Here is a 27542-nt window from a genome sequence, read left to right as displayed (position 1 = left end):
ATACACCTGGACGAGCAGAGCTCGTTAAGTGATATAAAATTATACATATAATCATCAACGGGAGCTAAAAATTTAACTAGATAAAACATGTAATTTAGCTTGACATAACAGCTGAACCTATTCCATGTATCTTTAAATGGTTCATAGTTGTCCAAGCAAATGTGAACGACTGTGATTTAGTACAGCTCTTTTCCAATTAGCAATGGTAATACAATTTTCAATGCATTAAGTGGAATGCTTCTTTTATGCAATTAGCTTCTCTGTAGAGACTGACGATCGCAAGTAGACCAAACAATCTGAAAAGTCAGGAGTGTGTTATTATAGACAAGCACTTGCATGCTGCAGGTCTTCCGCTAGTCCTGAAGCCAAACTCACAAATGGCTTCCCTCCCTTGGGGATGACAAAATTTGTAAATTGATTGTCATTTCACCTGAGGCAGAAACCATCCTTGAGGATGATCTAATTTGTAATTTGATTTTCATTTCATCAGAAGCGGAAACCGATATTGTTTATATTTCAGACATTGCTCTCTCAAGTAAGAACTTCCAGCTTTTCTTGAACTTGGATCCTTGTCATCTGAGAGTTCAACATCTCATGCACTATACTCTTCAACTGCAGTGCAAAAAGTTGATGTCTGAATTTTAAGTTTACAAGGAAATACTTTCTTTCCGATTTAATTTGTTAAGAAACTACAAGCAACAAGTTCATCAATCAAACAGAGCACAATTATTATAGAATGCAAGAGATGAGAATTTTAGTTTCAGAAGGAGAGGCCTAAGGGTGTGTGTACATAAAAATGAGCACAACTAATAGAAAACACAAATGTGCCTTGAAGCAATGTGCCCCTTTCTGTAAAGTTCAAAATATCAAAGCTCAAGGCTTCCGTGTTCAACACTATATCGGAGAGTCACATTATGATATAAAGATTACCTCAGTGAGCCCTACTTCATTTGTCACTGACACATGAAGAGCTCCATCGGGACCCAATTTCCGGTACCTTTCCAGCTCAAGATCAGAATCATCACCCTTATCAGTAGCAAATAGCACTGGAGACTTTTGCAACAGATCACATTTGGACACAACATCAAGCCACAGATGCTCACTAAACCTCTCCTTTATTTCTTTGTATATGACAAACTGCAAGCCGTCATACAAAAATCATGAATTTAATATATGTGAGAAAGAAGGAACAAACAGAAGAATAGCGAAGGGGAGCATTTTCTATAGAGGTGGATTACAAAGAAACTATAGTGATTTGTCTCTCAACCATCACTTAATGTGTTGTGAGCTGTAAAAATCACTTCCATTTTAATTAATTCAACCCAATGCCACTGAAATTGTCTCAGCTCTCAAGCACAGATACAGGAATGGGTACAGGGCTACGATACAGTGCAACACAGCAACAGTCAAAAACTAGAATACAGGCAAAATAAGGATACGGTAATTAAAATAATATTATTCTTTTTACTTGGCACTGTTGTGCATGGTCATATTTAATTTAGTATTTTCATACGGTAATAATTTAATGTAGCATTTTTTTGGTAAATATTTAATCTGAAATTTATTTGTAATTGATAAATATTAGAGATATCATTTAGGTGGGGCTGCATCTGATAACAAGCAGCAGATGGGCCGCATCATACCTCGCTCCCAGTTCCCAACTCTCTCTCTCTCTCTCTCTCTATATATATATATATATATATATATATCATCTTCATTTCTGCATCGCCTTCTTCTCTCCCATCCCTCTATCTATCTCTCCCTTGTCTTCTTCTTCTCCTTCTTCTTTGTCAGCCGCCGTATACCGAGCCCTACCCCGTGCGTATCGACTAGGGTTAGGGTATCGAACCCGTATGCATATCCAGTATGCAAACGCCGCAATACTACTTTTATTTTTTGAGTTTTACATACTAATTCTCGATACTATAAAAAAAGAAAAAAAACCTGATCAGAAGGTGAGGTTCCACATTGTCCAGAGAGGTCATGGACATAGAGTATTGCCGTTGGCAAATGCGAGAGCACAGCAAGCGTCAATTTTTCCAGATTATTTCTGTCCTCTGCAACACCAAAGAAAAAAAAAGATGAAATTTTTTATGCAAAGCACTGTAGTCCAAGAAAGCATCCCTCAAAATGACATAATTAAAACCAATAAACGCCAGTCACTTACCATCACATCTCTTGAGCAGCCCAGGAGTGTCTGTCACCTGCACAGTTTATACATATAACAAAATTAAGATTGAGAAAAAAAAAAAAAATTTAAAAAATTTAAAAATATATATATTCGACTCTAAATATTAGAGAAATTGAGCCACCTGAAAAGTTTGATGGTTTGAAATAATGTGACCCATCAGAATTCCTCTTGTTGTAAAAGGGTAATTGCAAACCTACAAACAACCAAAAGAAAGAAAAACAGGTCTTTCATGCTTCAAACAGCAACATATGCTCAACCCATTCAAGAATGGACTATCTATATAGCCAACCACATATACAAAACAAGATATTATCTTTGTCATTGACAATTGAAATTGTGCACACCTCAGGCTTCCCTGTGGAGAGTATGCGGACCAAAGACGACTTCCCGACATTCGGTGCTCCAACAAGACAAAGTGTCGGTGATTCTAGATCAACTACCGGCATTGCTCGCAGAGTCTGCAAATATAACTAGTTTAAAGAGATGGCCTTACCAAAACAAAACAAAAAACTCAATAATCACTCAACAAATTAGAGTTGTAAAAAACAACCACTATAGGTCCCAAAGTGCACTCCTAAACAAGGCATGGAAAGTTGTTTATAGGTTATACTGACTGAACAAGTAAGAAGCAGCCAAATAGTATGAAAATTTAGACAACTGAAATATGATACAAAAGTTCATGAATTAAAAATAATATATGAAAACATCTTGTTGGCCAAAAGAAAAATAAAATTTTCCTCCAGTGTCTAAAAATAAAGTGAATTGAATGAAACATCTTTGACTGACCTAAGTTTTCATAGAATATTCAACTCTATTGGTGTAAGGTGTAAGACCAGGTTCACAGACACACATACACGTACATCAAAAGTGCGTTGAAAAATCTAAACAGTTACTAAACCATCATAATACATGATACATGGCATGCATTCCTTTAAATTGAATTAAAAGAATCAATAAAGAAAAACTAAAGCCACTATAGAACTCCAATTTCAGAAAGCAAAGTACCTTGGCTATGTGTAACAAATCATCGACATGTTTTCCTCCACGATTAAATGTCTCTTCAACTTTCTTAATGCCCTGTAGATTTAGTTAAGAGAGTAAAAATCTACACAGATGGAATGGAGGTTTCTTTTTGGCTAAAGATAAGAAATAACCTCGGTTAGCCTTTCCTCTGCTTCTTTCTTCGACAATGACTGCCACAGTGTATATGAGAGTTTGTTAAAATCTTTCGTCTTCAAAATCAATAAAAAACAAAATTAATTCTGAGTTTATTTTTATTTTTATTTTTTTTCGATGGGAACCTTCAAGAGTGTATTATAGATATAAATTAAACATGGAGGAGTAAAATTCATAAAGTAATCATGGAATGCAGTGTTTGTGTGTTTCTGGTAACAGAAGATGCATGTACTCCTCAAAAAGCTAATAAATGAAAAGGAGATAAGAAGCTTGAAGGAGGTATTGCATCATAAAGCTTTAAAAAACCAAGAGTTCTACCTTAGCACAAAGAGATGCGTGTTCCTTTCCAACAGACACAACCTTCTTCCTCAGAGAATCCACCTTTCCCAACACCTGTAATTATCAAATTAAAAAGTTGAAGTACGACAAGTTGAAAAGGGTCTAAAAGATTATACCTGTCTGCATTCTGTTAATGTAAAAGGAAACATGAAAATCCAATAAAACTCATATTTTTACTGCAGAAAAAAATTATTTCAATCAATTTTTTATCATACTAACATCCTCAAGTTATTCTGAGTGGAAATTGGCCACAATTTTCTCAGGATATACCTCTTCATAATTTCCATCCCCAAGAGTTAATTCAATAAGAGATCGCTCATAAGGGTGAAGATACTTTTTATTTGGAAAATTCTCTGAATAAGTTCTCAAGGGTACTGCTAATTCCTGAAGATGAAAAAGAAAGCTAGTCAGTCATTATTGAATCATATAAAAACATCACAATAGAAAATATAATAAAATGACAAACTAAAGTTGAGAACAAACTTTCATCAATGCATCAAGTTGCTTTGCACCTCTATTTCTTTCCCGCTTTGCAATATTGGCAATACCTGCAACATAAAGAAATTAAAAATCAGGGCTAGCAGCAGGTCCTATAAACCAAGTTCCATCCGACTTGAATCTAATGTTGTTCTGTCAATTTTGATCTAAAACACATGCCCATAACAAATACCCTTTGTTGGTGAAATCCTCTTAGCCTTTCTTAGTGCAGAATACAGAATGTCAACAGATGGCATCACCATGGGTAGCTTTTGGAATGCACCAACTCCTTCAAGATTTTCTGGTGATTTGTCCTACATTACAACATTGGGACCATGGTAGCCATCATTACTTTTTCCAATACTTTAGTCTCAAGAAATCTTAATGACAAAAGATTGCACAAAGGTATGGATCACAAAACAAAATTACACCAATGAAGGGGAAAAAAAATTGGTACACGTGTGAAACTTATTTAAACATGAGAGAACAATGCCCTTGCTTAAACACTAGAATATCAAAGTAACCCAAACAATAACAATCCACTAACATAAATGGCATGCAGATCTTAAAACTTGCTAAGGTTGTCAAGGTCACTTTAACTGAGGTATAATGCCATATGAAAGCACCAAATAATCACAATCAAACTTCTTTGCACATACAACTGTAGTTACGTTCTAAAATTTAATCAAACATGGATATTTCAACCTTGATGAATTAGTGAGCTAAACACCCCCAACTCACAAAATCTATGCAGGCACTATACTGTTTAATGCATGCCTTCACCTATATGTCTGTTTACCAGGTACATAATACTCTTATTGTTAGCAGACCAAACACTGAATTTGTCAACTACATCGATTATTTACTTATAACGAAATTGTCCTTAATATTCCTGCAACCTACCTCATGAAATACACACCTTGGAAAGTCAACCAGTGCGAAAAGGCAGGCAAAGCCCAAAGAAAACAAACAAACAAAATAACTACTGCCCTATGATGAGATTGACCCTGTAGATCAGAGTCCAAAATACAAACTAAAGAAGCAGGAAAGTCAGCCATTCTTTCACTCCAATAACTCCATTCCCTATATGCCAGCAACTTCTAAATCCCAAATGTCAAAGGCATAGTTCAGAATGGTTCTTGATCTAAACCCATATCCATCTCTGACTGCTCCAGAAGGGCATACCCTTATTGCAGTCAGTCATTTGATGCTTGAATCCTGCATCTCACATAAGATTTCACCACGCCCTGATACTTATTCATGAGGTCACTCCAACCTCTCACACTTTTTGTCATCCAACAAGAAAATGGTAGTAAAGAAATAATGAGGGATGGAATTCACACATAACAGTAAAGACATATACAGTTACTTATATGAACACAGTAACACTATTTAATAACTCAATTCTCTTGTTAAATATTTCCGTTAAACTACAAAAGTAATGATAATACATCTGCTTCCTTTTTTCCTTTTTAGGACGAAGTTTTTATTTCATATCAATTCTTGCTTTGCTTCATTCGCTATTCACTATATCCTCATCTTGCTATTAAACATGCCCTTGAGACCAAAATAAACACACATACCAAAGAGAAATACCTTCGGTTTGCTTTCTGGTTTAACCAAGGCTGTGGGTACATAGCTTCCCTTGACAACTTCATATGCGGAAGTTTGTATTTCCTTAGAGAGGCACAGGACTGGAAAAATTCTGGCACTAGGTATCAAGTACGGACCTGCACTAGGAGGGTAAACAAATATTTGTAAATGGTACAAGTCATTTAAGTTTAAAATGAATACGGTAATCACGCACCAAACCAAAAGACATTTAATTTCTCAAAATAGTCAGGAACACAACGGATATTGAAAAGGGGAGAAACAAATAAACTTAACAGAGAACCCCAGTAGTTAAAAGACAGATTTTTCAATTTTATGAAACGCAAATTTCTATGATTTCCTCAACCTTAAAGCTACCAGACGTGAATGGGTTTCATAAAAAGCTAAAATAGTGTTCAGGGTCGGGCCCAGACTGGTGGAAAAGAGTTTTGAAGAATTGCTTGAGATTGCAATGGAAATGAGCTCGTGAATTTCAAAATAACAATGGCAACAAATACAGTGGTAGATAATGAATAATTAACAGCATAAATCAAGAAGGAAAGTGACAGAGAGTCTAAATGAAGGCACACATACAGTAGAGTTTATACACATAAAAAATGGTGGGATTTTTCTTGTTTTGACGATAGGAAAGTGAGAGAGAAGATAAGGAGAGAATGATGGGCACCTTTGGAAAATTTAGAGCTTCTGAGTAGTAATCTGTTTGGATTCTGGCACAATTGGAAGAGACTACAAGCCCTGCTCATCCTCCTCTCTCCTCAGTCCAGCAGCTTTTGAAGAATTTGTTTTAGCCCTGGTAGAGCAAAAGAGTGGCCAAGTAAGCGAGGTTTTTGGGGTTTATCGAGTGTTTTCCTTCTCTTAAGTTTTTATATATAATTTTATTGTTTTGAGAAAGTTATCTCATAAATGTATTATTTTCTTATTAAAAAAATATTTATAATATTGACCTTGCATAGGTTCAATTCTCTCCTCTCTTAATATCACTTGCATAATTTTTTATTTTTTTTCAAGTTACACATGATCAGCAACGGACACAAAATTTTAAAAATGAAGTGGGTTAAATTTTCCTTATAGGTAAACTGTTAGTTTTGAACTAGACTAAACCCTAAAAAACTTATATACTAGCTATAAGAATAAAATAATAAAATTCACCTGGGCTATAGGTGCATCACCTCGGTCCGTCCCTGCACGTGATTGAATTTATAGTTGGTATTTTTGGCATGTCATAGTTTCTTTTTTTTTTCAAAACTTTAGGAGTCGTTTGATAACCATTTAGTTTTTATTTTTTATCTTTCCACATCTAAAAATTAAAAACTTGTTTAGTAATTAATTCCAGTTTTCAAAGAAAGTAAAATCTGAACAAAAGTTGTGTGGTAATTGATATCAGTTTTCAGTTTTATGTGAAGCTCGAAAATGGAATTTTTTTTGGAGTCAAATTTTGAATTTGAGATTATAGAATGAAAATGCATGTTACAAAGAGTTAATAGTATTTTTTCGGTGAATCTTTTGAAATTAGGATGGTTTTTTTTTAAATTTGTTGGTGAATTTAGCCTAGTGAAATTAGGATATGGAGAGTTCATTGTCAATGCATAAACACAGAATTAGAGTTAGTAGTAGCAACTTGGATTATTGCACGCTTGTTGGAGCCTCTTTTGTTCAATTTTAAAAATGTTTAAAGGTTCTTATTACATGGAAAGTTAAACAGAAAGTGTCAAGGGGATTTTGTTCATTAATCTTCAAGTAGTCTGCTTCCTGTCTTTTAAGTTAAGCCCTCCATAACCCAATTTTTTGCCTGATTTTTCTAGTGCAATCATAATCTCAGCTAGCCAGTCGCCGCAAATATTCGTCACAGTCCGGATAAAATTCCTACTGGTCAGGACATACTCGTGGTAAACAATCCACTCTGGCTTGTGATCCAAGCAACTGGAGGGATGCAAGTGTACAACTTGGTTATCTTTCACTGTGCTGTAGTGTCCTGTGTTGCTTTCCAGGTGAGCCACCTGCATGAAATATCCAGCAAGCAAGGCCTTTCTTATGTTGATGTAGTAGTCCCCACTCTTAAAATCAGTGCTGCATAACTTGAGATTGAACTGAGCCATAATTCGCGCTAGCTGCTGCCGAACATTGTCTGCAGCCTTCAGTGCCTTCTCATTGACAAAGTTTTGATAGCACCACACAGGATCCTCATTGTTCTTGTAGGCGTGGTACACATTGAGAAGCGTTATGTGATCTCCATCCATGTGACCAAACTTCGCTTTCGCTTCGTCTGCAGTTTTTCGAGCCTCTCTAGGCCTAAGAAAACAATTAGGTACCGAGAGCATTGAACAGATTGACAGGATTTCGTTAGAGCAGTGAAATCCAGGGCTCATGATGAGCATCTTTGACATCTGAGGGTCTAATGGGAACTCGCTCATAATCTCCCCCAGCTTGGTCAAATTACCCTCGTCATCCAATGCTCCCAAAGAATACAAAACCTCTAGTGCTCGCATCAATGTCTCAGGAGCAGGAGGGTCCATGAGATCAAAATGAACCAAGTCATCAATTCCTAGTTTCTTCAAAGTAAGCACTGTATTTGCAAGGTTTGATCTCAATATCTCTGGACATATTTGTGCTTCAAGATGATTATGGAAACTTTTCTCAGTGTAAAGTCTGAAACATTTCCCCGGTCTAGTCCTTCCAGCACGCCCTGCCCTCTGACAAGCACTGGCCTTGGAAATTGGAGACACCAACAATGACTCAACACACCCTCTTGGGCTATAAACTTTCTGTTTAGAAAATCCCGGGTCGATAACATAAACGATTCCATCTATGGTTAAAGAAGTTTCAGCAATGTTTGTTGACACCACAATCTTCCTCCCAGAACGTACTGGCTCAAATATTTTCTGCTGCACAGCTGGAGGCAGAGTTGAGTACAGAGGCAACACTTTGACAGGACCAGACTGATCACCAAATTTTGCAATTTCTTTGTCAATTTTGTAGCATACATCTTCAATCTCTTCCTCCCCAGTTAAAAAGACAAGTACATCCCCTGGACCCTCAAACATATGAATCTGCACAATGGTTCGAATTGTTGCCTCCACATAGTTCTTTTCGGGTTCCTCACTGTAAAGAATTTCCACTGGATGAAGCCTGCCAGGAACTTTCATACAATGCGCACCACTGAAATAGCCCTGAAATTTTTCGACCTCAAGAGTAGCGCTCATCACAACCAACTTCAAATCAGGCCTATTTCTCAACACCTTCTTGAGAAGCCCGAAAAGAACATCTGTTGCTAACGTTCTTTCGTGTGCCTCATCCAGTATTATCACCTTGTACCTTTCCAACAAGGGATCTGCCATTGCCTCTCTTAAAAGCATACCATCTGTTAAATACTTCAACAATGTTTTAGAGGCACTGCTGCAGTCTTCGAAACGAATAGTGTAGCCAACCTCTTCTCCTATCTTCACATCCATCTCTTCAGCTACACGACGAGACACTGACATTGCGGCAACTCTACGTGGCTGCGTGCACGCAATCATCATCCTTTTACCATCCGGAATTTCTGCATTAATACTTTCCAAAACAAATTGAGGGATTTGAGTGGTTTTACCGCTACCAGTCTCACCAACCAAAATTATACATTGGTTGGCCTTAAGAGCCTTCAAGAACTCATCTTTCTGTTGCCAAACTGGCAAAGTCTTCCTCTTCTCAAGGATCTCATAATAGCTCTGGGAATAAGGCATTCCAGTCCACGGATTGATCACACTGCTTACCACCGCACTGTCAATCGTTGTGGCTCCCCCACCGCTGCCTGATTTTCTCATCTTCGCTGATGATGAGACCACCGTGTTAAACAAGCACACCTTCCTCTTCCTCTCCATACGCATCAATAATGCGTTTTGTCTAGAGTTGGAGAGTCAGTTTTATACAATATGGAGGTGGAGAATCCATGTTCTTGTGGGAATAGGATTCCTGGAGAGACTTGAAGAACCGGAGTAAAAAAGAAACCGCAGTATGTATATATAACTATAATACTTCTTCTCAAGTGCTTCTGTTTGCAACAAGTGCAAGCAAGCTAGATTGAATACCTACACGTATTAATTGAGTTTTTCACATTGTATACGAAGTACGAATTCAATGATATGACTAAAAAGTTTATCAACTTCAAAAAGTTTTGAAATATGTTTAGGAGAAGGATTTAAAATCTGTCCGTTTGGTAAAAGGATTTAAAATCTGTTTGAACCAAGGATTAGAAGTCTTTGAATTCCTGATTGCCTTGGTGCCAATAAGCAGCGAAGTGTGTTATATAAACATAATAAATTGGAATGACAGAATAAAAACCATTTATCTAAACATAATAATGTCATCACCTCAATCTTGAGATGATGTTATTTGAATTTTTTTTCTTGGAACAATTAAGCTTTTATTCATAAGTCATCGAAAGAAGAATCGTTTGTCGGAACAAAAAGAACAGATTATAATAAGGTACAAGAACATAAGCATAATAAGGCTTATTAAATAGATAGATACTGCCTATTGGTGCCTCATCAATTTGAGTTTACAGCTTTTGTTCCTGTATTATATGTAATATGTTACTGCCATTTCAAGTTGCAACTGTTGTTGCCTCTGCCTTCCTCTCCAACTCTTCCAGTGCTTCCCACAATTTTGGGTCCTCAAAATCTTTAATAACGAAAGTGGCTCCGGCATCAGTCAACCATGTCTCGGGATTCCTTGTGCCTAAACCAACTACTGGCATTCCAGCTGCTACTCCAGCTTTCACTCCAGAAACAGAATCCTTAACGACCCCAAAAAAAAGAAAAAAAAAGTGCAACTTATATCAAAATTTACTCAGGAACGTTATCGTTATTCGTTAATTCAAAGCACACAGTCCTTAAAGACAAACCTCAAAGATGAAAGCATGCTTGTGAGACACTTGAAGTGTTTCGAGAGCCTTCAAGTAAGGGTCAGGAAATGGTTTTGCCCGTGTGCATTCGACTCCGATAACAAGAATTTCAAAGAAATCCGAGAGCCCCAAAGATGATATCATTAGCTCGCCACTAGCTCTTGGAGAATTTGTTACAGCAGCCCTTCTGAAGCCTTGATTTTCGATCCACTTGCGCAACTTATCCAGACCCTTGACAGGCTCTAATTGTTCAGCAGCCAATCTGCATATGTCCTTTATTAAGTCAGGTTCAGGAATAGAAGCAAAACTTGAACACTGTATGGAAATGTGTGCCAACAAACTATCAAACTAGACTATTGACAGGTAACACAACATGCTTGCTTGATATATAAATAAATATAGCAAACCATTATGTAGCAGCAAATACCATAATTTCTTTAAATTACCTCCGGAACATGGCTTCCTTGTCGTCCAAAAATTTCCTTGCTGTTTGGAGATCCCAGTCATGAAAGACGGTACTGCAAAGATACTCATTGTTCTTTCCACTAAAATGTTCACTGTAGAATTCCTCAGTGATAGGAATCCCTCCATTAAAGCCTACCTCTTGAAGCATTTCACGGAAAGCATAGTAATGGAGGGGATCTGAATCACACAATGTTCCATCAATGTCGAATAGAATTGCTTCCAGAGGAGCGATAAGGGCAAGCGAACATTTCCTGCCATCACAAAACAGGAGGAGGATTAAGGCCAGCAGCAGAACAACAAAAAATTTGAACATAAAGAAAAAGAAAACAAGATGATTGTCTGGACAAAAAAATGCTTGGACTAATATAGTCCAGAGTATGATTATGCCATAAAGTCATAGGCAACATACTGAATTTTCTAGCTTATATTATCCAAAATCTACAATCAAAGGTCAAGATACAGATTCAACAAATGGAAAAGAAGAACACTGAATTTTCCATCTTTAAAATCAGATTAAGCTTCGTGCACTGAGGATTTAACAATGATCAATCCACAGTTGAACTTTAAACATGCACCAACGATGAGCTTGGGAAACGAGCAGCTTCATGTGCGAAAAAGAAAAGAAAAGAAAAGAAAAATAAAAAACCAAAGGAAAGCAAATCAAAGAAAAGAAAAGCAAAGAAATACCTATCGAGTGGGAGAGGAGTTGATGAAATATTGGACATCGTTGGTGGTGGTGGTGGTGGTGGTGGTGGTGGGGAGAGAGGTAAAGTTAAGCTAAGTCGAGTGAGGTTGCAACAATGATATATAGTTTTCTTTTTTTCTTCGGCAAATGGCATGATCCTTTTTAAGTGGTCAGAAAAGAAGGTGTGGAATGTTGGAAGTTAAAATATCAACATATTTTATTTTTTGTCAAATTTAATATCAAAACATTAAATCCATGTGAAAAAATTTATTTCACTGTCGAATAAAATATTTAACTACACACGGACATTTAAGTTTATAAATTTATTTATTTTTTTTAAAATAACCAAGGTTATAAACTGACTCTATAATTCCTGCAAACTTTTACTCTTTCAACTTCAACAAATTTTTATAATTGGTAAAGCATAAATATAATGTTACTGTATTTTCTCAAGATTTTACATAATGTGTTATTTTAATGTTTATACATATTTACTAATCTGTAATCAGATGATGAGAAAATGAATTAAGGAGGAGTTAAAATCTAGATTCCATTGAAGTTGTTTACTAAACTAACTCGAATTGGAATAGGAATGATACTGATTCCTTATAAGTTGTTTACTAATAAATCCCCATAAATCGGAATTGAAACTCATATGATATTAAAATGCCCTTATTCTAAATAAATTATTTTATATGCAAATTTTTTTTGGGTTAAAGTAGATGGCAAATTATAAACTTTAAAAAAATATATGCGAGGGGTATAATGGATAAAAAAGATAAATTACTCATGGGTTAGTTTTCTAGGATTAGAATACCACTTCCCCACCCAAAGAACTATTATACTTTCATTCCTTTATGTGAAATAAAAGTAGGAGTAATCTGTAATTGAAATTTAACTCCTCATTTTGATTCTGCTTTGATTAAAAAATTAGTGAACATATCAAGTTGAACTAAAGGACATGTCTTTTTATCAAATAAATAAATAAATATATATATATATATATATATATATATATAATCTGGCTAGGAGAAAGATGCATCCTGATGTGGAAAAGTAAAACAATCTATATTGCATAAGGATGGATAATGTATATCTGGTCGAGTGACATCCCTTATCTTGATGCGAAGAAGCCAATTCTGTTACATTAGAATAATAAACCTGTCTTACAAGTACATTAATTCATCTTTTTAATGTCCATAAATTTCCACAAACATTAATAATAAAAAATTACAAATTTTGAAGGAAAACTAAGATGTTGCCGAATAAAGGAGTGAAAGTGACAGGACCCGAACTAAATTTCGCTTTGGAATTCGAGTCGAATCCTATGCGTGTCCGACACTTGGCGAATGTCAGGCACAAATGACCTATTGGCCCTTCTACTTGAAATTTTAACCTTGACTCCTACCGAAATTTCGGCAAAGTCTTCCCTATATTTCGTTCAATCTCAAAATTTACACCTGTCAAAACGAGCACAAATATCCATACAACCAACAGCCAGCATACTTAAGATACACTACCCAGTTCAATTCTCCAACTAAGGCAAATATCAGAGCAATTCTAATAGTATACAGATAAGTTAAACTTTTTACAAACCCACACTTTTGTAACGATACGGCGCGGAAGGCAAGATGGCCCGGTAGTGGTTTTCCTGTGCACGCTACAGCCTGGGGGCGCAAAACGTTTGAAAATGTGAGTGGACAAAAATAAGGGTTCATAACATATCTAAGAATATACTAACCCCCATTGTAAAAATATAGTTGAGTAAAACTAAATATCTAAACTACCTTTGAAGCATATTAAAACCAACGCAGTTACATATTTATATAAATATATGCAATCGTATTTAAGAGCAATAAAACTTGCATGAAGCACTGAAATCCAAACTTGCATAAAAAAACACTGTAATCAAATTTGCATAAAAGCAATGTACTCAAACCTTGCATAAAAGCACTGCAATCAATTAAAACTACCACTCGGATGTACCCCTGTAATTCCGTCAATTCCCCTGGCAGGTCTCGGCGACACACAGTCTATCCGAGCCGTAAATCCTGGCAAAATACAGGGGATTATAGTCAGCCTGATCCTCTGGCAGGTCTCGGTGACACCAAGTCAACCCGAGCCGCACTGACAGGATTCAGGGACCGTAGTCAGCCTGATCCGCAATCTTGGCAGATCTCGGTGACATAAAGTCAACTCGAGCAGCAAATCCTGGCAGGCCTCGGGACACCAAGTCAATCCGAGCGGCAAATCCTGGCACTCACGGTCCGAGCGTCCCCAAAACTCGTGAGGCAAATGTCAAGTGCACTAACAAAACTGAGGGTAAACTGGATGTCCGTAGACATCAGCATAACTGAGGGTAATAACCATAGTTGGGTACATGGTGGTTTAAAATATATAACATTTCTGGAAAATTTGCTGAATAACTAAATTTTCATTAAATCAAAAACTCTGCTGCCATAAGAAAATAGAAAGTTTGTGAAAAATCTGAAAAATAGCTGACTTTTGTTAAATCTGAAACTATGCTGCTATTATATCTGATGTAAATCCCAAACTCTGCTTTCTGTAACTCTATAGCATATCAACTAAGCAGCATATAAATAAGATCTTTAACTTCACAAGCATACTAGGAAAAATCACAATTAATAAAACTTATTCGAGATCAAATAGTAAAACTCATTATATAAACTCATTTATATAAAATCATTTATGAAAGAAAGTCTACTCACTCCTGGTCCGAGCTAGCTAGACCTCCTGAAGGTCTCTCCTGCGGGCCTGCCTGGTCCCGGGTGCCTGGGTAAACCATCATGAATATTTAATTAATAAAACTATTTGGTATAAGATTTTAAGTAAAACCCTGACCCCCGACTTCTAAAAGTGTGTGTACTAACTTTAAAGTCATTTTTTTCTGCCCACTTAGGCATTTCAGATGTTTAAAATCGTCTGAAAAGACTCGAGATTTTCATTAAGCGATAAACTTCTATATTAGTCGATACGGAACCCCGTGGGTCCACGACCTCCAATGACCAATCTGAGAGTTCCTTTAAGTTCCTCATGTTTAAGGAACCATGTCCTGCAAGTTTGGTCTGAAACTGACGATCGGATTGACCACGATCGTGAAATCATAAAATTTCCAAACCCTAGCCCCATGGTTCGCGATTTCGGAGTATCCGGGACTCCGATTCACAATCCGTCGAATCCTACACGATTCTGAAATTATCTGGAACATATCTGAATTTGAGCGCGATCCAACGGTTCAGCAGTATCGAACCCGAAAATTGCACAATATGGAAAATCCGTTCGGGGCTCAAACGGTATCCAAATTGAGATCCGCGAAATCCTACGCGCTCGTGACAACACGAGGATCACAAAAATACCCAGGGTCACTGCACTACCCTCACCCACGCGCCGCAGCAATGGGTGTCTAAAGCGATTACGTCTCGCAGGAAAAACTTCGAACCACGGCTCCAAACTCCTACCCTAGGTAAAAAACCATATTTGGAGCCACTTTGGTTCTTGGACCTATACCAAAAAGTGGCCGGAAGTGGCCGATCACGGTGGCCGAAAATTGGCCGAATTTTCAATTCGAAAACTGGGTTATCTACGGTCAAAATTGATGCAAACACATCCAACCATCAGCTAGAGCATGGAAAATAGGTAGGAATCCATACCTTACTCGACAAATTTGGAGAAGAATTGAGGGAGAACGAGTGACTTGAAGATCCGGTGAGCATCGTCGGTTCCAGCGCGATTTCCGGCCAGCACAGGTCACGTCGCAGGCGGGGAAGGGTCAGGGAAGGAAGAGGACGTCGTCCCGGACGTTTTGGTACCGGCCCCGTCCACAGCTGTGGTCGGTGGCCGGAGATACGAAGGAGAGAAGGAGGGGCGGAGAGGTCGCGGGAGAGAGTGAGGAAGAGAGAGAGAGAAAGCTGATTTTATAAATCCAACTTCGAAATATTTACGATTATGCCACTGAGACTCTTTTGACCATAACTCTCTCGTTACAACTCCAATTCGGGCCCACTACATGTCTATAAACTCATTTCACCGTGCTCTACGCAACGGTGTAAGTGGAATTGTCAAATTCCTTCTCGATCAAAAAATCACCTTTTTCTTAATAAAATATTTCGAGGGCATTGTCTTTTCTCCAAATAAATTACTAATTAAATAACAATTTTTGTTTTGGGTTATTACAGAAAGTGATGGCATTAACGGTGAGTTTGTGATTGCTGACACTTTTTTAAAAAGCAGCTTTTGTTGTGCTTTGAAAATAATCAGTTGTAAAGTAAAGATGTACTATGTTTGGTAAACAATATTTTTAAAGTATTGTTAGTATTTAAAGAGCAATGTCAAAATTGTTTGGTAAATTTTAATATAAAACTTTTGTAACTGTGAATAATGACTAAAATAAACATAATGTTGGAAATGTTATGTACTAATCATGTGGTGGTTATGGTGGTGGTTGTAATGAAGGTGGAGGTGGAGATGGAGGAGTTGATGGTGGTGGTGGTGGTGGTGGTGAAGGTGGTGGTAGGGGTGGACGTGGTGGTGGTGATGGTAATGAAGGTGGTGCTGGTAGACAATGTCATTTTAAAAAATTAATGATGGTATTATAGGAACTGGAAAAAAAAAATAAAAAAAATTCATTGAATGCTTATTTCGGCTTCTTTTGAAATCAACTTCGAAAAGGAACATAGCGGCTATTTTTAAAAGCTGCTGTCAAAAGGCCATTATTTTTAAAATATTCATGATATTTTATTTTTACCAAATACCTTAAACTACTTAACTTTAAAGTGAAGTAGGTTTTTGGCCAAAAAAAAAAAAAAATCCCAAACGGGGGTCTAAGAAAGTTACTATTAACCACGTTTTTTAAATAGAAATAAGCACACTAAAACCATCCAAAATAAAGAAAATTAATAATGGAAATTAATAATTTGTGAACAAGTCAAGAAGTGGACATGATTTTGGTGGATACATGATTAAATTGCATGAAAATCCATTACATCATACATGAAACTTAAAGTACCATGTGATTAAATTGATAATTTGATCGTACATTTGTTGGATTGCAAAACAATTTCAAAATAAAATGCTGTACGTACAAAAAGTATATGTAGTATATAGGCAACATATTGAATTTTCTAGCTTAAATATATTATCCGAAATCTAAATCCAAGGTCTCAAGTATATTCAAGATTCAATAAAACATACTGTTTAAAATCAAATTAATTTTCTTGCACTGAGGCTTTTAACAATGGTCAATCCACATTTTAACTTCAAACACTGAACAACAATGAGCTTGCGAAACGAGCAGCTTTCTGTGCAAGAAAATAAAATAACTAAAAGCAAAGAAATACCTATCAACTGGGGGTGGAGTTTATGAAATATTGGACATCCTGGTAGAACTGGTGGTGAGAGATGTAGAAGTTGAGCTGAGTCCAGTGTGGTTTTAATTAGCTATGATTAATGTCAACATATTTTAGTTTTGGTCAGGTTTAATATTTTGAAATATTAAATCCATGTGAGTGAATGAAAAAATTTAACTACAATCGTACATTTACTCCTGCATCCTAAATCCTAAGTTCGATTTTCCTCTCCCTAAATATCGTTTTGTATAATATAAAAAAAATAGTTCAGTCCAAAAAGAAAGGTAGTGAACACGACTGCCATGTGCCCATGTCTCATATTCCTTCTTGTAAAAGGGTCATTTTGTGTCTTCCCTACCTTGTGAATAGCCAGAATAGCCATTGGAGAGGGTCCTGAATTTGGCTTCTACCCAAACCCAAACAACTCGAATATAGTAGGAACCCAACAGCGTGTGGAAATTCCCAGAGCCACATACAAGGACCACACAGAGGATTACGAAAAGAGTTTGTGCGGGAACTAGGCATGTGGAGGCTGCTCGTAGCGATGTGGAGGGCTACATACAAGGACCACATACTCGGATTTTTATTTTATTTTTAAAAACCCTCGATATGGTGAGAACTGGAATTCCATGGCTGCATGTGGAGGCTGCTCGTAGCAATCCTCAGTCGTGTGCCTAGTATCTATGTGTTAACTACTTTGGTAGTGTAGTACGGTATTACGATAACATGGTATAATTTGTCTAATGTATTATGATATAAGTAAATATTATTGATATTGTTTCTTAAAAAAGGAAAATATCAATATTGTCGTCCACTTATATATCACGTGGCCATATTACAGTATCATTCTATAATTTCTCGTGTTTGTGGCCCAATACTTCTGGGCCCTTCCTTTTTGTCTTAAGCATGCTAAAAGCATGCATATTGTTGATGTTATTGTGGAATCATATTTCTCTCTTTGCTATTACTCTCGTTCATGAGCAATTGCTACTAATACTTTTTTTGGTGATTCTGTTTAAGAAGTGGAAAATCTCATGGGGTGAGAAAACAAATTTGAAAAATGAATAGTGATTTTTTCATAGGGAAAGAGAAAAACTGGATTTAAAAGTTGAGGTTTCAAAATAAATAAAAAAATAAGGGAAAATGAATAAATTGTATGGAATGGCATTATGTATGGCTCTGCAACTTTTCTTGGGTTTGCTATAGTGTTATTAACAATATATAAGATGTTATTGCAGTGTAAAAAGTGATCATCCAATGTAAAAGGTGGAGTGACATTCAGTGTCATTACAGTGCAAAAATGTATAATGTCAAGGAAGTGTATTAACAGTGGGATGTTAAGGAAATGTTTTTTAAAAAAAAAATTATGGAGGGATGTTGTGAGAGGGGCTTATTTATGTTTGTTTTTTTTTGTTGACATTTTTTAAATATTTTTTTATTTATAAAAAGAGCTGTTATTAGCACTCTACAAAATTCATTATGCATTTCTCATGTATAAAGAACATGAGAAAAATTATAGTTAGAATAATACATAATGGCTTTTTTGGAGTACCAATGACTGTTTAAAGATGATTTTTTGCAAAGAATGTGGTGGAATTCACTAACTATTCATTTGAAGACTTGTTGGCTAGGTGGGTAAAGTGATGATGAAGGTGTTGTAGAAGTGGAGTCTACATATTGGAAGAAATAATTGCAATCCACGGGAAGCCAAGAGGCTTTGCTTATAAATGGACTTCCTCCCTTCATTGTAATGACACACCATCATAGAAGCAAATGAGAGCCCATGTAGAGAGGAAGGAAGACAGAAAGGAGAGTGAGAGGAGAGAAACGAGAGTAGAGAGAAATTCTCCAAAAGAGAAATATCAGTGAGACAGAGATTGTAAACACTAAAGTTGTATCCCTATTATTTTACTTCATGGAAAGGTTACTGTTGCTGCTCTTTGAGAACATAGGCCGAACCTCGTTAAATATTATATTTCATTTACGTGGAACTCAATATATCAACATATACTGTTCATTTTACAATAGATTTTATATTTTTGAGCAAGTATTTAGAGAAGTTATATGCACTTATTATTTAAAAAGTTTCTACAATTGAAACCTTTAAATTGAAAAACTTAATTCAAGGACCAAATTGAAACTTGGATCCTAGTTCAAGGACTAATAGTCCAATGTACTTTAATTCAGTTTTATTTAACAGTAATCATGTTTATTAACAATAATTTTCTTTTTTAAAAAACAATAAAAAAAAATATTGTCCACCCTGTTCTGGTCACGTTTTAGACACTAGTTTTTTGTTTCTTTTTCGTTTGCTTCCAATCCAAACACTGAATCAGTTGTCCGTACAAAACCAGTTGGACCAATATCCATTCTTACATTTTGCAAACTCAATTGAACTGGACATAATTAAAGCAATGCTCTAATATACTATATCACAAAGGTTTTAGAGATGTACAAAAGATTAATATGATCACAATAGTAATCAAAAGAAATACAACAATCGATCTGACCAAAAAAAGAAAAAGAATAAAACAATTCAACATCCCATCCCAAAGCACGAGAAGTTGGGTCAACAATTACATAGAACAATATGAAAAAGAAAAAAGGACAAGATCTCTATTGTCCAACAATTCAATAAATTCGGACGTGTTTACATATCGGTAGCAGTAACTCTGATGTCTCTGATTATTAATTCTTCTAGCGAGCCCATGATACAGAATCAATCTCATCCCTAGCTGACTTGTATAATTCAAGCCTTTTAGCACACTGTTGCCTCTTCTCCATCAACGATGGGTCTTCGTCAAGCAGCTGGGAAAGCTGCTTAGCCTGAAACACAAGCCAAAGCGGCAACTAATCAAAACCATAAGCGAACATAGCTATTGCAATCCAAAACAATCGACACATTGTACCTAAGGTTGAATCATAAGCTTACACCTCCTAATGACCAAAAATAAAAATAAAAAGCTTACACCTATGGACCCGTTTGATAACCATTTCAATTGTAGTTTTTAATTTTCATTCTTTGTGCTAGAGTACAGACGAAAATGAGAGAGGATGGGAAGGGAGGATGGGAGGGAGGAGTAACAAAAGTGAAAACAAAAACTTGAAAGTGAAAACAATTTCAAATAGATTTACACCTCCCTCACATCTTCCCTCTCAATCCCATCTCCACTCTCATTCTCACTTCCATTCTCCCTCTTTTCCTTTATGAAAACTAAAAACTAAAATTGAAATAGTTATCAAACAAGCCCTACGTTAAGAACAAAATTTTAAATTGAAAGGGCATAATCATGTAAAACAGCAACCACAACAAGCTTGTGCCTTCTAGTCTATAGACACTCGTCCAAATGACAAAACAGCTGCAGGCAATGCAATGATGACAACCCAAGCTAACATGAAATAAATCCACAATCACTCAGCATCCAAAAGTGTTTGTGTATTTAGGGGGGGGGGGGGGGGGGAGAGAGAGAGAGAGAGAGAGAGAGTACCTCTCTCTTTCCTATTTGTATATAGAAGTGATTTAGCAACGACATTTTGGCCTCTCTGACTTGACAATGAACGACAGCCTTGGGGATTGTGTTCCTCAGTGTCTCAGACACCATTCCCACATAAGAGGAAACGTTCGATCCTATCCTCCGAAAGTGGCCCTCTGCATATCGGTCCACAGCGGGAGAAGTCGTGGTACCTGGGTTTCCTGGCTTCTCCACTTCCTGGGGAAGTCTCCGAAAGAAATCCACAGTCAAATATGAAGATTCCATCTCCACTAATCGAAGAGTTGTCTTCTTACTATCATCACGGAACCTTTCCAAGGCTTCATTACAAGCAGCAGCTATTTCAGCTTGCAGAGTCGGAAAGCGCTTCAATTCCTGAGTCACAAACATCAAAATCAATCCATTTTCTCATTGGAAGAACAATAGTTGAGCTTTATAAGTAACAGAAAAATTCCTTCACCTGAGTTTCTGCTAATGACTTCCTTACAAGTTCTTTCAAGACGAAGTGGACCTACAGTATGGATTTTCGGTCAGTCAAAGATGCAAAAGTTATCAAGTTCTTAACAACTAGATGAACTTTAAAAACATTTCTGACAAAACCGGACTACTGGAGAGTACATTAAAGGGGATAACTTACAGCATCCACAGAAGCTTCAGCTGGCCCTCTAAAATAATTCAGTGATCCCTCAATTAGGCGGCGGTAACCTTGCTCTGGAGCAATCAAGTGAGGCTGATAACCATCAGCCTCTGAAACCACTTTCCTTACATTCTGTAAGGAAAGATGTCGATCAAATGGAAGCTTCCTCAACGCAGCAGGCAGCTGGTTGTCAAAGACACCATAAATCCGATCACCCCCGGGTCGCCTAAAATGACAAAATGAAGCGCAAGTATATCATCAGACAACAGTATTGTAGGCATTTTTTGGTCAAAGAAATCAGCAATTCATCTGAGGATACTACAACTTTAAGTTAACAAATCCATTCTATATGACAAATTTGTAGCACTTGCATGTCCCTAGGAAGCAGTGTATTATGCAAAGTAAAACTGTTCAGCAAGCAACAAAAGACTAGCACATGCAACTAGCTGTGTTTCAGGCTCCAGCAGGAAGCGATGTGTCAAGAACTGTTAGAAGTTAAAACCAACCCAAAGCCATTAACCTAGGGTACCCCATTACTAAATACTTACAAATGGCCAAACCTTGACTGTCCAAGTAGTTCCATATCGAATAACATACCAGCCAAACCGGCTATTACTAACTAAGCATCTACATTAGATTTAGATCACAGATCACCCACATAGAGTTGTCCAGCATACTACATTAAATTTAGAATACCTAAATTTAATTTTCTAGCATTTGCATCTTATCTCAAGCGAGTTCAGCTTTTGGCACTTTTGCTAAAAGGATACTTGAGAATTAAAAAAGGTAAATAATGTATTAAAAGAGAATATAAAAAACACTAACATAATCTCCAAAAGCATATCATTGTATAAAATCAACTCAATGGTACTTAATTACATATGCTCCAATAAACTTAAGACTCAAAATTGGTCAAATTTAAGATCTACAATAGTTTTCATCCTAGAAACTAAATTCTAAATACATTGATGAGACGAAGTTTTAATAAATAGATATTGTCTTACCCTCCATCTAAATGCTCCTTGAAAATCCGGTCAAATGCACGGCAAAGTTCCAGGATAGTGTATAATTGAGCCTAAAATACAAACTCTTGGTTACAAACCCATGATTGCCCAAAAATCATTTTATTTACGATCAAGTGCAGAAGATAAAGACAGCTCACCCCAGCATCAACAGCAATAGGCCTACCGAGATGGTCCATCTCCGATTCAAGTTCATCAATGCTTTTGTTAATCATAGATGTGATACTTGGAATTCGAGCCCTAATCACAGACTCCAAGTGCTATAAACAATATCAACCCATCAAAATGATACCTTTTGTCAAGCAACAAAAAAAGATACCCTATTTCAAGCAACAGATAATGATCCCTATTTCGAGCAATATTTTCCGTTGCAACAAACATATTTTATACTAACCTTCGAGAGAAGTTTTGCAAGATACTCAGAACCCATTCTACTAGCTAAGTGCCCATAGTCGGCACTGGTTGCGAAGTATTCACGCTCTTTTCGCCTTGCGAGAACCATGTCTGTGTTTTTATTAATATCTGCTTGTGAACGGTTGACAACTCCAACCCAAGGATGTTGCAGGCGATAAGATCTTCCTTCAATAACCTTTGTGGACAGAGATGTAAGAGATTAAAGAACAAATTCTCTACTTTTATTTTTATTTTTATGGTTCTAGGTTCAAAGCTGTAGTAAAAACCATGAGTGCAAAGAGATCTAGTGTCAAGCATAGTAAAATGTAAAGAAAAGCAGAGCAGAGTTTTAAGGGTCACTTCCATAAAATTTTATATAAATAAAAAATAGATCACTTTGATATGTTTGAAAATTGCTGTATTTTGAATGATAAAGGCCCGGTCTCATCTATTTGAAAATTTTAATGTATTTCACCAGAAAGCTTGCTCAGTCAAATACCATTTACATAGGACTGAGCTTTATAGTAAGAGAGAGAGAGAGAGAGAGAGAGAGATCATACATCCAACGCGTTAGTTCCTTTGTCCATCAAATCAAGCTTTGTCAACACCCCAAATGTTCGTTCACCTGCAAGTTATAAAGAGAATTATGTAAGAGAAGACAAAATTAAGTAATAGCACAACTCAAAAGAGGGAAATGGCTACAATCAGGAATAAATAGAGCATACCTGTTGGATCCACTTCCCTAGCAAGTTTGATAGCATCAGATGTGGCTATATCTTGGTTGGCGGGAGATATTGCTAGTATGATGCTATTAGGCTACAATAAGCACAAACTCATCAATTAGAAGTCAATTGACCTTCATCATAGGAAAAGAGAAATGGTTAACTATGTAATGGATGTAGAGAAACTACATAAAAACTTCAAGACCAGGATCCTGTTTTGTGGAATGCAAGAGGCCAGTTGATCGAGTGGCCTCGCATTCCTGCAAAACGGATCTCACTCCTGAAGGTTCATGAGATGCTACAAATGCCACCCCAAAAAAACAAAACAAAAATATTACTATTTGCAACAGTTACTAAAAGCAGTGACAGATGGACAATATTCAAGCTTGACTTTATAAAACTGAAACACAAAACAAAATAGTTTTTGACAAGGCTAGTTGGAAGTGAGAAAGACCAACGATTTTTTTTAATTAAAACATATTTCAATCATTTCATTGAACATCAATATTTCTGTGCATTTGGCAACCAGTCAGTGACTTCAAAACTCCCTGAATGTCAATTCCTGAATGTAGGTGTTTGTGCACGTTTATGATTTCATAATGATTCATTACCTTCTCAACATAAGATCGAACCATATTTTCAATATCTTCAACAATACTTTCAGGCTGGCCCTCTGAAAAGAATAACTGTCTTGGTTGGTGACTGACAAATAAAATCGCATCATGCAATTCAACACACAATCAGCATTGGAAATAAAACATACCAACAGCAACTTTCGTCAAACCGGGTAAATCAATTAGGGTTAAGTTGACAACTGCCAAACGAAGGAGATCAAGAATTAGTGTAAGGAAAAGAAACACAACAATTTGATAATGTAAAATGAAACTCCAATATTCCTCCCTCTCTTATGCCACAAAAGAACACGGAGGAACCACGAAAAGTGACATTAATGCAAGAGAAAAAAGATTAGAAGAAGTAATACCTAAGAGTTATCAAAGGGGTGCCAAAACTAGATCACAACCGAATTTGCATATATATTTTCGTCTCACATAAAAACATATTACGCTTAGGAACTGTGACAGCCTCAAAATTTTATGAAGGAGCTTTTTTTTCAAGTTACATTTTTAGGGGTGCATATGTGAAATAATCATCTGAGCCAATTACAATTACCAATTACTGCTAGGAGCTACAACAAAGCATAAGCACAAAGACGATAAATTGCAATACAAAATTAACCCACAAGACACACACACAAAAGAGCGATACTAACTGCTGCAAGGCTTTGAAAATTTACGGCTTGTTGCTTGGACGACAAGGTTCCAGTAAGTGTATTAAAACACTAGATAATAAATAAACTTCTAAAAAAAATGGTATTAGTAACATACCATTCGGGGAGTAGATGCTGAGATGGATGGGAACAGGAGATATCTGTTTTGACTTTCCTGTTATTCTATCAGTTTCATCCTGAATTTCCTTTCGAACCACGGCTGCAGAAAGACGAGAACATATCAGTTTTGGGTGTCAGTTTCTTGCAATAAAGCAATAGACACTGTCAGGTCAAGATAGCAAAGTGTCATATCAAGAGCATGTGCATGAGTTACTATTAAACAAAAAAACAAAAAATAATTATTAATCGGCAGACAAGCTCATTAAAAACCCCAACTGAAAGATTAACCAAACCACATTTCAAACCATTTCAAAATTGATCTGTAATGTGAATCTATTTGTCTCCCAATGTAATCAGATTGACAGTTTGCTTCTACCTAAACTTAAACAAATGAATCATTAGAGGTGCTCAACAGATTTCAGTAGGTAGGCCAACTATAAATGCTCAGACGTCAAAATTTCCAGCTTTACTACAAATAAGGTGATCAAATGGAGAACTAACTTCACCTGAACAATGACTTAAAAATCATACACACAGTGTCATAAACTGTATATGAACTGAATAATAATGGCTTTTCTCTATAAGCTGAACGTGAACAACACAGTTGTGTAAAATCCATCATTTATTAGCTAGAAATAATCAATCTTAACTTATATTAAGTGAAAGAAACGTACATTCGCATCTATACAGGAAACATAGGGAGATCATTTACATACCAAAATCAGTGAATCTTCTCTTGGGGAGGTGAAGGAACTCGGCATATTCCTGGGTACCTTCATCTGTCTTGTGGAGCTGCAACACCAAAGGCCGCCTCGTCACAATCCCTGCAATTATTTAAGAAAACAATGCCATAATCAAAGATAGAAAACCAAGAAAGAAGAAATAAACATTGTGAAGTAAACTCAAAGCTTTAAATCAACCTGATCCTCTGGGGAGAAAGTCACGCCCAACAATGCTCTCCAAAACCGAAGACTTCCCCGAACTCTGTTCTCATTCCAAAAATAAATAAATTAAATAAATAAAAAATAAATGTTAAAAAACAACAATAATAAAAAGAACATCAGTTCCACTTTGTCTCTTAAACCAAAATTCTTTTTTCTTTCTTTTTTTCTCACTGAGAGTAATTTTCAATCAATATCTACCAAAAAAAGTCTCATCCTGTCTCACTTTTTCTACCTAAAACCCTCTTTAACAAACAAAGATCATAAAAAACGGGACAAAATGATTCAAAGGCGGTGAGGGGAGAGCCAGACCTGGCCACCGACGACGGCAACAGAGGGCAGAGCTTCCCACAAAGAGAAAGAACTATCACTGCCTCCATAGTCACCCAGCACAGTACACGCCCTCTGTATCCTATTCACCAACCCGATCAAGCTCTCCATCGTCGTCATCTCAGCTCTCTCTCTCTCCGATCCAAAACCCTAATCTCTCTTCCTCCTTAACAATTAAGAAAAGTAAACAACAAACGAACAAAGCAGCAGCAGCAGAGAAGCTTGACTTGGAAGTCGGAAAGACGCAAAATAAAAATCCCTCTGAAATCTCGAATGGTCAAATATCAGTTTTCTCCTTTCTTCTTCTTCTTCTTTCTTTTTTCTCTCTCTCTCTCTCTCTCTCTCTCTCTCTGTAACAATTTTTGGACAAGCGTCAGAGTCACGAGGTTGAATTATATGAATATGCTTTCGGGTCGAAAGTGCACCGTTTGGGAAAATGGCGGGCCCCACACATTGGGCCTCTGCTAGTAATAAACGACGCGTTCAAATTTTGAAATTTGAATGTTCCATCTTTCTGGAGTGTTTTTAGTTTAATAAAAAAGCGGGGGGTCCCACCATCCCTGTTGGTAGGAAATGGTTTGGCGGCTGGGATTTGGAGTTGGATGGTTCGTTCGGCGCTTGAGGACCAAACAAACAACTAATAAAAATATTCTATTTTTGGAAATTAAATTAACGAATTTAACATGGCAATTCATTTTGTTGTGTCGAAGGATAATATAGGTTTTAGATCATAGATCACAAATATAATTTAATGAAATTTTGTTCATTGTCGGCTTTAATTTTGATTTTAATATGTTAGTTTGTTACTTTCTTAAAATTGGTTGATGATTTTATTATATCGTTGAAGTTTATCTAATGAAATTTTTTTTTAGTTTAAAATATATATCTCAATACATGAAAGTTTAGAACTCCATGAAGTTGAAAACGGAGCTACAAGAGATTATGTTTAAATTTTGAAGTACTAAAGGGAAAAAAGGGTTTATGGCTTGGAAGATTTATTTATCTAAAGCCTATGATCGGTTGAGTTGGAACTTTATTGAGGTTGTTCTGAATGAAGTAGATCTGCCTGCTAGCTTGATTCAATTGATCATGGAGTATGTTTCTTCTGTCACCTATCAAGTTTTTGTTAATGAGGAGCTCACCTCAACTTTTACTCGTAGCAATGGTATTAGACAGGGTGATCCACTCTCACCTTATCGTTTTGTACTCTGCATTGACAAGCTCTCTCACCTCATTGTGGAGGCTGCGGGGAAGCATATATGGAAACCTATGAAAGCTTCTTAAGCTGGGCCTGTTGTTTCCCATTTATTTTTTTGCAGATGATTTGATTCTTTTTGCTGAAGCTAGTTCTCACCAAGCAAGAATAATAAAGCAGTGCTTAGACCTTTTTTGTAAAGCATATGGTCAGATTGTCAACTTTGAAAAATCTT

General features: G+C 36.5%; 4 protein-coding genes across 5 annotated transcripts; all 4 read right to left on the bottom strand.

Annotated features, from left to right (window-relative positions):
* Positions 1-71: 71 nt before the first annotated feature.
* Positions 72-6638, bottom strand: LOC117618936 (nucleolar GTP-binding protein 1). 2 transcript variants are annotated; one of them, XM_034348713.1, is made up of 14 exons: positions 6459-6638; positions 5780-5913; positions 4377-4497; positions 4190-4254; positions 3977-4090; positions 3686-3760; positions 3346-3384; positions 3197-3268; positions 2536-2649; positions 2313-2384; positions 2168-2204; positions 1945-2057; positions 931-1137; positions 72-612 (listed from the first exon to the last, which is right to left on the bottom strand). In XM_034348713.1, exons 1-14 carry the CDS (start codon positions 6535-6537, stop codon positions 532-534), a joined length of 1323 nt encoding a protein of 440 aa, XP_034204604.1. In that variant the 5' UTR covers positions 6538-6638; the 3' UTR covers positions 72-531. The 2 variants fall into 2 exon arrangements, with proteins under 2 accessions (XP_034204604.1, XP_034204605.1); XM_034348714.1 differs by lacking the exons at positions 72-612; positions 931-1137 and adding an exon at positions 1144-1379.
* An 889-nt stretch (positions 6639-7527) lies between these two features.
* LOC117618165 (probable pre-mRNA-splicing factor ATP-dependent RNA helicase DEAH2) lies at positions 7528-9651 on the bottom strand. Its single transcript, XM_034347774.1, has one exon. It carries the CDS (start codon positions 9649-9651, stop codon positions 7528-7530), a length of 2124 nt encoding a protein of 707 aa, XP_034203665.1.
* A 516-nt stretch (positions 9652-10167) lies between these two features.
* On the bottom strand, positions 10168-11931 carry LOC117619113 (haloacid dehalogenase-like hydrolase domain-containing protein Sgpp). Its single transcript, XM_034348963.1, has 4 exons — positions 11826-11931; positions 11120-11389; positions 10674-10935; positions 10168-10565 (listed from the first exon to the last, which is right to left on the bottom strand). The coding sequence occupies exons 1-4, from the start codon at positions 11861-11863 to the stop codon at positions 10374-10376; spliced, it is 762 nt and encodes a 253-aa protein (XP_034204854.1). The 5' UTR covers positions 11864-11931; the 3' UTR covers positions 10168-10373.
* A 7649-nt stretch (positions 11932-19580) lies between these two features.
* Positions 19581-26575, bottom strand: LOC117617645 (dynamin-related protein 1E). The gene is made up of 15 exons (XM_034347105.1): positions 26095-26575; positions 25762-25825; positions 25558-25665; positions 24840-24941; positions 24218-24268; positions 24066-24127; positions 23458-23548; positions 23293-23357; positions 22734-22928; positions 22480-22599; positions 22322-22392; positions 21318-21543; positions 21141-21191; positions 20678-21055; positions 19581-20015 (listed from the first exon to the last, which is right to left on the bottom strand). The coding sequence occupies exons 1-15, from the start codon at positions 26230-26232 to the stop codon at positions 19887-19889; spliced, it is 1851 nt and encodes a 616-aa protein (XP_034202996.1). The 5' UTR covers positions 26233-26575; the 3' UTR covers positions 19581-19886.
* Positions 26576-27542: the final 967 nt, after the last annotated feature.

The sequence above is a fragment of the Prunus dulcis genome, chromosome 2, assembly GCF_902201215.1.
Source record: "Prunus dulcis chromosome 2, ALMONDv2, whole genome shotgun sequence".
Taxonomy (NCBI): Eukaryota; Viridiplantae; Streptophyta; class Magnoliopsida; order Rosales; family Rosaceae; genus Prunus; species Prunus dulcis.
Note: the sequence above shows the minus strand (reverse complement) of the source record. Positions and strands in the feature narration are given on the sequence as shown.

Bases quoted from the DNA above. Each gene is read 5' to 3' on its own strand.
- LOC117618936 (XM_034348713.1), bottom strand. From the start codon at position 6,537: ATGAGCAGGGCTTGTAGTCTCTTCCAATTGTGCCAGAATCCAAACAGA. The intron at 3,761-3,976 runs GTATATCCTGAG...TGATAATTACAG, and splicing joins GGGATGGAAATTATGAAGAG to GTGTTGGGAAAGGTGGATTC. The intron at 2,650-3,196 runs GTACTTTGCTTT...TTATATTTGCAG, and splicing joins ATTTGTTACACATAGCCAAG to ACTCTGCGAGCAATGCCGGT.
- LOC117618165 (XM_034347774.1), bottom strand. From the start codon at position 9,651: ATGGAGAGGAAGAGGAAGGTGTGCTTGTTTAACACGGTGGTCTCATCA.
- LOC117619113 (XM_034348963.1), bottom strand. From the start codon at position 11,863: ATGTCCAATATTTCATCAACTCCTCTCCCACTCGATAG. The intron at 11,390-11,825 runs GTATTTCTTTGC...TTGTGATGGCAG, and splicing joins ACTCCTCTCCCACTCGATAG to GAAATGTTCGCTTGCCCTTA. The intron at 10,936-11,119 runs GTAATTTAAAGA...GGACATATGCAG, and splicing joins AAGGAAGCCATGTTCCGGAG to ATTGGCTGCTGAACAATTAG.
- LOC117617645 (XM_034347105.1), bottom strand. From the start codon at position 26,232: ATGACGACGATGGAGAGCTTGATCGGGTTGGTGAATAGGATACAGAGG. The intron at 22,929-23,292 runs GTATGATCTCTC...CTGTCCACAAAG, and splicing joins AAGGAACTAACGCGTTGGAT to GTTATTGAAGGAAGATCTTA. The intron at 22,600-22,733 runs GTTAGTATAAAA...TATTGTTTATAG, and splicing joins TTGCAAAACTTCTCTCGAAG to CACTTGGAGTCTGTGATTAG.